Source organism: Achroia grisella, unplaced genomic scaffold, assembly GCF_030625045.1.
Source record: "Achroia grisella isolate CSIRO2021 unplaced genomic scaffold, CSIRO_AGI_Agris_v1 utg782, whole genome shotgun sequence".
NCBI lineage: Eukaryota > Metazoa > Arthropoda > Insecta > Lepidoptera > Pyralidae > Achroia > Achroia grisella.
Genome location: NW_026713022.1, coordinates 2,781,673 through 2,794,179, shown reverse-complemented (window position 1 = coordinate 2,794,179; position 12,507 = coordinate 2,781,673). Strand labels below are relative to the sequence as shown.

The following is a 12,507-nucleotide window of genomic DNA, read 5'->3' as shown; positions in this document are numbered from 1 at the left end:
AATAACAGGTTTTATTATTAATTACGTCCATATGGAGAAATAACCTTCACAATCAATCTACGAAATTAATCACTTGCAAGTTGATGCATCACAGAAATTACTAAAATAAGAGTTATGAACACAGTATCTAAAATGTATAAGAAATGTACTTTTTAGAAATGATAATGTTACAACATTATCATTTCTAAAAAGAGCTTTTACAATTTTATACTAAACATGTTTTGTTTTGTTACTTACATATGATACAAGAATTCAAGTGAATTTTTAGTAACAATTGCTTGCAAATGTTATCACATTTAACTATAGTATATCTACTATAGTCTAATACTAAAAATATTTTGTATTAAGTTACACAAACTGATAGGTCACAGAATCACGGAGATCCGAATGAGCGGTATGATAAACAAAATATTAATATCCCGAGGTGCTTATATAAAGTTTAATTATATTTCTAAAGAATAGAAAAAAGTAGTAGACTCCCCCTATTGGATATAAATAAGTTCATATAAATACATTTAAATATATTAACAAGACTGTTATCAAGACAAGAACGCGTTGTGGTGAACGCAACAGTTACCATGCCTAGATTTCGCTGGGTATATTTAAATCAAATTGTGGAGTCTTCTATGGGCCTATGGGCCTCGTAAATAAGCTCAAAGTCACTCAAAAGCAATGAAGAGGGATATGCTCGGAGTTTCTCTGCGTGATCGAATCAGAAATGAGGAGTTCCTCAGAAGGACCAGAGTGACCGACATAGCCTGATGCGAATCTGAAGCGAATCTGATGTGGCAATGGGCAGGGCACATAGTTTGTAGGACAGGGCACATAGTTTGTAGGACAGGTGGCCGTTGGGGCAGTAAGTCCTCGAGTGACGACCGCAAACCGAAAGACGTAATGTGGGAAGGTCCCCCAAGGTGGATGGAAGATCTGGTCAAGATCGATTGAAAGCGTTGGTTGCGAGCGCAGGACCGAACGTCATGGAGATTTTTGAGGGAGGCTGAAATGATGATGATGATGTTGGAAAAGGCTTCACGTGCAAACATAAACCACGTTTTAAGAGTTAGCACTGTTATTATGCGAAACCTTCATAATTAATCTACACAATTACATGCAAATACGAAATTCTAAAACGAGTGGTTACACAGTTTCATACAAAAGTTATTTTGTTATATGTGACGCGGATGTTGCCATAAGTTAAAACATCCCTAGTGCAGTGTCGGTGCAGATTAGCGGTATGATTGCACCGCCACGGCGGGGCCCTCTCGCCGCGAGCTCGTTACTCCATTATTTGAATTTGGAAAACGAACGGCCCATCGCCCCCGGGGCCCGTGCTCTATGCCTATTTGTGTTAGAACCTGTTAGATATATTCATGATATTTGTTTTATAAAATGGTAAATGTGGACGATTATGGAATTTGTTAATGCATTACATTTTATGAAATGAAATACCACTAGGATTATAGGATACATATGCAGCCAAGCAGCTTGCTTTGTAATCTGTGTTTCAGTTAAAAAATCTTTACATGGAATAAAATTAAGGCGCTTCCTCTCTCTGTTCGCTTAGATCTTTTAAACTACGCAACGAATTTTAATGCAGGTTTTAGCAATAGATATAGTGATTCAAGAGGAACGTCTATATGTATAATACACGAAGCCTGGGCGAGTAGCTAGTAAATAATAAAAGGCTATAGGACTGTAAAATTACTGTGTACATGTCTTCCGGAATGGCAACGCATGAGTGGTATCACGGGTGCCACATGATAATGTGATGACCGTAGTGCTGTTCAAATATACACATGATGATTAGCTTACCATCATGTAGTCAACCTACCTACCATTCCAATTACATTAAACAAAAATATTATAAATTACCTACATGGTAATCTCAACAATTTGTATAATGTTGGTCGTATTGATGCAGATTCCCGGACAAAGGGGTTGCAGTAAAAACTAGCTAACAAGCGGCTCGCCCACCCCGCAGGCCGTCTAATTCACAATTTGAACTGCTGCCGACACCTCTCGGGACTTACAATTCAAATTTAACCATCAATTTATTGTGATAAAATATCCAAATGCCATTCTACGGATAAGTTAAGGTAACAATAATATACTTTTTTTACCTTGACGCTGTCATTATTTACATTTTAAATTAAGAAATTAATAATAATAAATAAAACTTGCTAGGACCCGTGATGTTCTTAATAATAGTAATAGTCTTAAAAAAACCTAAGTAACTATGTAAGTAAGTCATTTATTTACATTACAGATAGATAAACAATTAAGCCAATGTGATGTTAACAAGCAGCGCTATAATGCTTTTTTCCCCAGTAGGTACTTCCGTTTCTTTTAATTAAAGTAATAACATTAACAATCTGTAAATATCACGCAACTCTATCAAATACTATATAATAAGATATTTTCCACTAATAAAGCGACTCGATGACGAAATTAGCGTGAGACCAACAAGAGAAAAAAAAGAGTTGTTAGTAAGCGTAGTTGTAGTAGAGCAGGTCCCACTAGAGATGGGGCCTACAGGAATCATTGTTAGCAATGCAAAGTACATCCTATAGCAAATAGACTTGAAATGTAATAAAGTACTATGGTATGTAATAAAGACAAATAGAAACTCCTCTACGCAAAAGACTATTACAAAATACACAATTAACAAACAACAGAGATTTGTATCAGAAATAACATAATGACAAGTCTATCTCATTTGTATTTCCCATGATGCCAACCCAAAAGCAATTATCGATTGGCATCATATTCAATTGGCAGAAAACCAGTTCGCGGAGTATATAACATCATCCGAGCTGACGCAAAGCAATTTGCCGGCGGACCGGGAACTTATCAAAATAAATAATTCAAACGGGGAAACCGTCACATCACGATCGGTTCGCTATCAGTTCGCGGGGCTTACGCATAATCCCGGTATGAGTGACGACGGCTCGCCGCGTCAGAGACGTGGAAAAATCTCGCCCTAACCGAATAACCCTTCAGGGGTGGTGGGGGTACTCGGAGCCCGCTTCCGATTGGCCGCCTCCCAGGAAGGATATGACCTATAGTTTTTCTTCTTAAGAACTTCCTTCGACCATTGTGCGCGTGATTTACGACCGGGCGGCGGACGGGGGCGTAGATTGATGATTGCCAGTATCCGGCCGCTCGCAATCACATCTGCGCTGGCTCCTCGCAATTTCCCCACATATTCGTTTACCCGACGTATTATAGGGGCACTCTTTCCGAGTCTGAGTGTTATTGCCTCTATTATGAGCGTCGGGAGCTTAATGCTGGGAAGTTAGGAGTGATAAAGGAATGAAACGGCGCGCTTCTACTTTTATGATGTTAGCCACGAATGGAATTACATTTTCCATTTGTATATTTGCGCGTTCATCTTGATTTATTAAGGCTAATTAATGAATTTGTGCAATTTGTTACCAATTGGTTTACATAAATACTTTAGATTTGTTTTCTATTTATCTTTACACCTAGGATAGGGTAGAGAGACTTCACGGTCATAAGCTTTTACATACTTTTGTTTTATATAGTTTTATAACTAGTCCCATTCTAACACACAGAGACTCGCATAAAACCAAATTTATAGCAACATTGGTTCGAAATGGCAAAAGTGCAAGTTATGTTGTCTGTTCATATTTTACACCTAAACCTAAATGTGCTGATGGAATCATAAAATAATGTCATTTAAAATGTTTAAAATTAAATTAATAGTTTAAGTTAACACTATTTTTATGTTCTAACCGCCTAACTTCCTCAAAGTATCAAAATGGTCATAACAGAACATTATGAATCAATTAAGATATGTCATTTGCATAGAAATGCTACACATATGTATATATATAGACCCGGTGGTCTAGCCGTTTATCACATAGTCTTACTTGGTTATGATCGCGGATTCGATTGCTATCTTGATGCAAACATTTGTAAATATGAGTATGATCGATTGTTCTGAGTGTTTTTTCTATTATTTCCACAATATTTAAATATTGTGTATTTAATTATATCAGTTGTCTAGTGCACATAACATTAGATTGCTTGGTACTATTTTGTCCTCTAACTGTCTACTCAGACTGAGTAGTCCTGGGTTTTATTATCATACTTTCAGATATTTTAAAGTATTTACATTAAAATATTTTAAGGTCTGAAAGTTTCAGTAAATATAGCTATATACAATTCATAATACAACGCTTTCAAAATCTAGCAATCATATTTTAATTAATACAGCAATACACATCTACAACATACCGCATAGCTTTTGCTGAAATGTTTTAACCTAGTTCTGCGTGAAAAATATACACGATATAAAACTAGTAAGTATACAATTCCGGATGCGAGTGTCGACAATTAGAAGCCAACGACGGCACTCAGTGCTGGCGTCTTAACATAACTACACGGCTAGTTATCTTGCAAATCTATATATAAGTATGAGTTTCTATTTCCTTTCATTTCGCTACAACTGGTGAACGACTTAACTGATTTCATTCATATTTAATGATTGATTGATTACTGTATTGTATATTTCCAGAAAATTGGAAAATTTCAGATAACCTCTATTTTATATTCTCGCTTTAATCTACATGTATGTACGTAAAAACATTTTAAAATGTATTTCCCTTAGTAACGTCCTAACTTGAGAACGACCTATGACTATGACTGATTTCAATTATATTTGCTATTGTTTTTTAATCTAAAATTAAGAAAAATTAAGAAAATTTCGCATAAAATTGTAAAATTTCAGGTAAAAATTATTTTAGCTTCATACCCTAGACAGTTCGTGGATTCAGTAAGACAGGACGTCTGTCCGGTATTATATAACACACTGTAAACCTGTTGTATACTTTATATTAATAGTTACTTAAAGTAAAATCTAAAAGTCGTGACGAGGTGTACTTTTTGTCTGCTTGAATGTCAAGTTTTACAAAAAAACTAATGTAAAATGAAAATTTCACGATATATATTATTAAAGGAGGACGATAGCCCTGAGAGACTTCATGTCAGTTCAAATAGCCCATCAATACGATTTCACCCAGCACGACCGCGAGGAGATCGAAGTGACATAGCATACATTGCTCGCATTGAGCTTCTAGTACCCATTGGTAACAATCTATTCTACCTCTAGGTTTACTTTATTGAAGCATTTACAATAGTAGTTAATGCAATGAAGTGTCCATTTGTTGTGTTATACTTATGTTTTACTAGCATTTTAAGTGATTTAAGAAATTGTAACTAACACTATGGATAATGATTCGAATTGAACATTATTATTATCAATAAATACCACTTCAATATTAACCCTTCTATTGATACATTAATACATACCAACGAAAACAACATAAAGGGCAGAATAGTATCCAAAGATACTGAATGGGTGGTCAAGTTTATTAACATGTATTAGTGCCAGGGATGCCAACCGTACAAGAATTTTAATACACATATATAATTTTTAACCGTGGACATTTTCATCCTATATACGAGATTTTGGAACACGAAATAGTCAAAAAGAAAGAAAAAAGATGTACTTAGAGTTACCTATAAACATGACATATACAAACCAGGAAAAATTATAACCTACCTTAGGTTATAATTTTTCCTGTTTTCAGGACTTGAAACGTACTCTTTTTAGGTTATTGTTAATAAATTTTATTACTCCGAACGTGATTTTTTGACCGACAATTTAATGTGAGGTTATCTATGAGGAGTTCTTCTATATTTTCCTCTGTTTATTGTGCTATGTTGAATAAATTATTATTATAAATATTTGAACACTTCGTATAAGCAGATTCTGTAAGGGCTATGTTTTCTAACGTCTTTAACTGTAGTCAAAATCGCTCACCATATTATTATTAAAGAAATGTATTGTAACTAATAACATAAATTTATTTAATTACAATAAAACTGCACACAATTATTAATGGACAATATTGCAACACAACAATTATGTACGAGATCAAAATTGGCCAAATAGGTAATATACAGGATTATATCAGATATTTTGATTTCTTCGTAAGAAACTAAATGTATTATGGTTAGCAACCCTGATTAGTGCTCTCCATATAACATTTTATACTGTATTTAAAATAGTTCACAAATAAACAAATATTTATTATTAATGAAATGTATTGGCAACTAATAATACACATTTATAAAATTAATCATTATTAATTGGCAATATGGCAACATAACAATTATGTACGAGATAAGACTTGACCTAATAGGTTATATACAGGATTATATATTTTATTTATGTCTTCGTACGAGGCTAACTATTTAAAGGTTGGCAACCCTGATTAGTGCTCTCCACTTTGCCGTTACAGTGGCGAACAAAAATGGGATTCACGCCCACCTAATAAATTTACTCGCTGTTAACCCGCCGCCCGCCGTGGCACGCGACCGAAGCCAAAGTGGTAGTTTAGTGGGATGGACCCGGGTACTTTGTTGAGATTTTATGTTTCACTATTATGGGAGTGACGTAATACGGCGATTATTTTGTTTCCACTTTTATTGCCGGCCTGCTACTAAGTAGGGTACATTATATTGTTTACCATATCATGCCTCAAATAACAGTTTATTTCTTATCCTTACTAATAATATTATAAATGTGAAAGTGTGTGTTTGTTACACTTTCACGCAAAAACTACAGAACCGATCTTCATGAAATTGTACACATGTTATTGGAGGTATTAGAATGAACATAGGGTACTCTTTATTTAAAAAAAAACAAATATTGTCTATAAATGAAACAAAAAAATAGAATATCAACATTTTGTTACTTCACGCCATCTAACAGCCAGTAAATGAAGTTATTTAAAGGATTCGATACGAGCGATATTATATAGCTCAGAATAACACATAGGGTATATTTTTTATTAAAATTTTACGAGGGTGAAACCGCGGGCACATCTAGTATTTTATAATTTATTCTAAATTACGATAAAGTTTCTTTACCTGATGATAAATAATAATAACCCTAGACTATTATTATATTACTACACAGCGCCATCTAGTCCCACAGTGAGCAGACCTTGTGTTCTGGGTACTAGACTAGTGATAGAAATACTTAGATGCTTGTTTTGTAAATAGGATAGATAATTGTCTAGGAGTAGATAATTGTGCATATATATCAAGTTAGTTTTTAAAACTATAGTATACCGAGTCAAAAGTCGAAGCGAAGTGGAAAATAACATATAATTTTTAAAACCTCAATGTAAAACTGCGTGATGACTTTAATATAGAAACTTCAAAATTTACTATCTAATTTTCACTTTGTTCTTAGATGAAAATAGCCAAAGTTACTCCTTATTGCATCAGCTACCTGCCAAAAGAAAGTCCCGTCAAAAATAGTAAAAAATGTTATTTTGGTGTATGTACCGTATTTATATTCATATGCACGTAGTAAAAAACCGTTATTTCAATATTACAAACAGACACTCCAATTTTATTTATATGTATAGATTTATTATAATAACAATGATAATAATAATTTTTATTTCACATCCAATAATTACAATTTAAATTATTCCCTCCTACTAAAAAAGAAGTACCTATTTCATTTTTTACAATTTACAATTATTGTAAATTTTTATTATATTTATTTATTAGAAGATTGTAAGATCACCATTAAGTAACGTGTACAAGAGCGACAGTATTGTCTGGTGGATTACAAATTGCGCAATGAATTGACAGCAAGCTCCACCCTATCTATACGCCATTAGCGGAGAAAAAGTTGAAAGAAAAATGACATGAGGAACAACGCACACTGCGACAGATACATTTATATATGTTTTTTGCTGATAAATAAAAAAATGTACATATACGCTTAAACTTAAACTTATATATTTATTAATTTACGAAAATATTTCATAAATCGCAGTATAACATTGTGGTTAGTAGACAGAAATTCACAAGATACAGCGGATTACCTTTATCATTTGAATTTTATAACAATATATTTTATTAACATTTGAAATTTGGTCATGTATCTTATATATAAAATTCTTGTGTATCGTGTGTTAGTTACCATACTCATCCGAAACGGCTTGACTAATTTAAATGAAATTTTATATGCAGTAGGTCTGAAAATCGGCTACTCTCTATTTTTCATACCCCTAAGTGATAAGTGTTATCCCACCCCTAACATTTATTTTTATTTCTTGTACAATTTTTTTATTATTTCTATATAATGTGGCATTTAACCCTTATTACTTAGGGCTATGAAAAATTTATAGTAGCCGATTGTCAGACCTACTGCAAATAAAATTAATATAAATCGATCAAGCCGAACATGACACGAGAATTGTATATATAAGAAGATTCTAATACTATTAAATACTATATATAACATATCAGTACAATAATATTGCCCAGTGTAAGTCGCGTCTATCGGTCGCTCTGATGGAATTCTTACTGAGTTTTTAATAGAGTTGGCCACAACCCTTTTATTATAATTAGTTATTGTATTTACAGCCCCCTACCCCCCACCCCCCTCCCCTGCCGCCTGCCACCCCTCTACGAGCAGTATTGACAAATTGGGCCCCCTCTTAATGGGAATTAAAAATCACAACTGCCGCTCTCTGACGCTTGATGGCTTTAAGAAAAAACTTTTCCTCTAATAATTTATAAGGTTTTTTTGACGGGGTCTTTAAATAATGGAAGGGTTATCAGGGGGAGTGTTGCCGATTATGATTTTATAAAACAAATACAGTCGATACTTTCTTATGAAAGTCTATTAGTAATCATAATTATTATTTTATATTTGATATGAAGATAGATCTCAAAAAATAATTTGAGGAAAGTGAAATAGGGGATGAAAATTTGTGCAGGCACAGTTGCGGGTAACTGTTAGTTATCTGTGTAAATACTAGCTGTCTTCCTGAATTGACATCTATAGACGTTAAACGAACACATTTTTACATTTACATTTACACATTTAATTAAATAGAATTAAAAAAATTCGGTTAAGCAAAATCCAATACCTAAGTCAAATTAAAAAATACGTGGACATAAGAATGACGACGTAAAAAAAAACGCATCTTAATTGGTCCATTCGTTTAGGAGCTACGATGCCATAGGCAGACTACGGTGCCTCTTTTTGCATCATGGGTTAAAATAAAAATATTTGCAAAATAATAATTTCAAATTTGTTACCATGATACTAGTGATCACATGCCTGTATCACAAATAAATATTATATGACACGATATCAGAGTGACGTGACAAGTGTGAACACGGCGGGACACCAGTTAATTATATCTTTTTGTGCTCGCTCTCGGCGGGAGATTGCTGTGATTACGTGACTCCGTATTACCGCGTTTATCATAGACTATACGGTGACACGCGAGGTGTATACACGGTTATATTGTCTCTGAGAGACACGTAGCAGATACAAGCAAGGCAATTCTATTAAAAATAAATGATAATTAAATTGAGTGATTAAAATAAATAAATAAGTTATAATAAATAACTAGTGGTATACCGCTCCGCTGCCCATTTGGGTAAAATATGTCCTATATTCTATGTAATTTACAAGCTGATGTTAAGCAGTAATCGTCGACACCCGTGATACCGTTCTTGCGTCGCCATTCCAAAGGAAGAAGATGTCATGCCTATAAGAGGCCTGTAATTTCACTGACTTTTCTCACTCTACAACCGAAACACATTTTATTAAGCAAACTTGGCGGCTGATATAGTAATCTGAACTAATTACTCCATAGCTAGCAAGGTTAACCTCCACGCAGTTCCCCTGACCTGATCTCATGTTCATCTTATCATCCTCCATTGGTGCCCTGTTAGCGTAATCGTTAACGCAGGTGGATGCATCATTCTATCACCATTGATTATAACAAAATAAACCGTTGTCTTTTAGCCGTGAAAAGGTAAAAAACAAACCGACAGACAAACATATTTTCGCGTTTACCATATTACGACTTTATTATATATGTATATGCTATAATGTTTTAAATCAAATCAAATGAAAAATTAAAATTATTGATATAGGTCATTTTAATCATTTGTGAACGTCAAATTTTTTGTATTAATATTTCATCCTCTAATAACTTTATTACGAAATTTTATAAGTTTCCATTCAAAATACATAAACAACTGCCCCTACTTAAATATTTATAATCTATGATACTCAAGCTCCAGAGCGCTTTCACGCTCACACAATACGCGATGCAGATTAAGCAAACACAGTTTTAATTAGAGAGATTCGCAGACTGCATCTCGTATAGAATGTGTCGCGTATGAGAACTAAACAGGCCAAAATGAGAATCTTGTATAAAGCTGACTCATTTGCTTCAAATAAAGCAGTACTTGCATGCAACTTTGCCTAAATAGTAGTAAAAATATTCCAAATATAAAATAAAGTTTTATATTCTTAAAAACTACTCTAAGTACGGTATTAATAATAACTAAAAGTATGTATTTCCTAAATAACATGTACATGCATGTTTCTATTGTCGATTTATGAAGTGTTCAAAAAATCTTTATTCCTATAAGATTGAAGTATTCATCTTATAGGAATAAAGCTACAAATCTCTGATTAAGTTACCATTAAATTCGAGAATTTTATTGAAAAAAAGTTACATGTGTTTTATTAATTTAGTTAACACAATAAGACAAATTTCTAGATAGGGACATCCCTATCACCTTGGGGTATATAAAATAGTCTACGACCTAATCTCAACATATAAAAAAAACCATAAGGTAACGGACAAACCGTTAGAAGGAGTTTAATAACAATCAATAACAATCACTGTGACACTTTATTTTTATATATTAGATGTATCAAATATAGTTTTTATTTAAACTATAAACGAGTGTCTTAGGTCTCATGACTAAAACTCAAGCGCCAAATATTTTGTAGTAAGGGAAATACAATATCGATATACAAGCTCAACATCACAGAGGCACAGCACTAATATATTCCATCAAGCAAGTAAACCGCAATCTACTTTCCGCGCTCCATACCGCGACCACATAGAATCTAGCACTTTCTTTGCTGACTGAAATAAGATTTTATTATAAAGTCATAGAAGTCAGTTTCATCCAAATACATTTCAATTTACAAAACAAGTAACATTGATCTTACACTTCCTTATCTCATAGTAATTTGTAATTATTATTGTTGGCAATACTATAATAATAATAATATCCCTGGACAATTAACACAGTGCAATCTAGTCCCAGGGTGAGCAATGTGTTATGTGTACTAGACAACTGATATAAATAAGTATATATTTTTTTAAATACATACATAATTTACATACGAAATACCCAGACCGATACAAATGATCATATTCATGAATACAAAATGTTTATACCGTGCGAAAAAGGAACCTTTGGAAGTAAGGCGTTGTGCTAATCCAGGCCAGCGAGGTCGTCAGAATAGCCTTATCCTGTCATAATTCCTATTTCTTATTTGCATTTATTAAAATATGGTCGAGCGCAGTGATGGCTGGCTCATACATCATACTCGTGAACGAGTGCTGGTTGTTGGGACTGGTCTGCTCTAATCACTACGACTGTTTCAATCCTATTGTGTATTTAATATCTGACCCTAATAAATTATTGCTAGTCGGTGGTTTGTATTCGCATGTTTCGAATTGGAAATGTAAAAGAGCAACATGCAGGTTCTTGCTCGTTCTTCTTGTGATGAGACAGCTTTCCGAATGAGCGGCAAATTAATATAATGATAACTATGACTATTCAAAAGCGCTTAAATTAAGTTTATTTAAACAAAAAAAAATCTATTTTTTCATAATCGGTCATTGTAAATCATTGTGAGTGAATTGAGGTTAAAATTGTTACAACAGAATATTATTTTTAAAAATAGCAATCTACCAATAAAGAACCACTTGTGGTTTAATATAAAAATAAAAGAGTAATATTGTTATAGAGTTATAACACTGTAAAATTAAACGGACATACAAAGACTACAAACCGAGAAACTATCAAAAATAAATCCGAAATAACAATAAAAAAGCTTACCTGTGTAGTAGTTTTCTCTACAGCTTTCGGTTGCAACCTTTGCAAATGGTTCGGTATGCGTGCCTCCATAAATTCCTTGCTCGTTTCTTTGTTAGCCTTTGATTTGTCATTCGAAGTGTTTTGCTTCGCGCTTCCTTTCGATATCTGTAAACAAACGTTACATCTAAAAAATAAAAATAAACTAGTTAACCCACGCAACTTCGTCTGCATCACACTTACTTGACATTTATCATATTTCGCCCAATTTACATAATATCTTTTTAAGAGTTACGCCAAGTTTAACCCGCATTTTGCTTAGTGGTCTACAGTGAAATTATATGGTTATAGGCTTCATAATGGTTAGAATAGTTTGTCTAAGTGCCAGTTTTTTATAGGGAGCTTTTGTTTTCCCGAGATATAGCATTCCAAAACTTTGGGAGCTATCAGGTGCCGCTAGCGGCGAGTATGCCATGGTGCATGACCCACGCCTCCCAGAGACCCATTTGGAACCCAACATATCGGAAA

At 33.6% G+C, this 12,507-nt stretch overlaps 1 protein-coding gene across 1 annotated transcript in view; it reads right to left on the bottom strand.

Annotated features, from left to right (window-relative positions):
• Positions 1 to 12,507, bottom strand: part of LOC131851188 (chromosome transmission fidelity protein 18 homolog) — a 48,562-nt gene that overhangs the window by 19,791 nt on the left and 16,264 nt on the right. Inside the window, 1 exon segment of the mRNA XM_059201636.1 lies at positions 12,004 to 12,147. Coding sequence (XP_059057619.1) covers positions 12,004 to 12,147 — 144 coding nt within the window.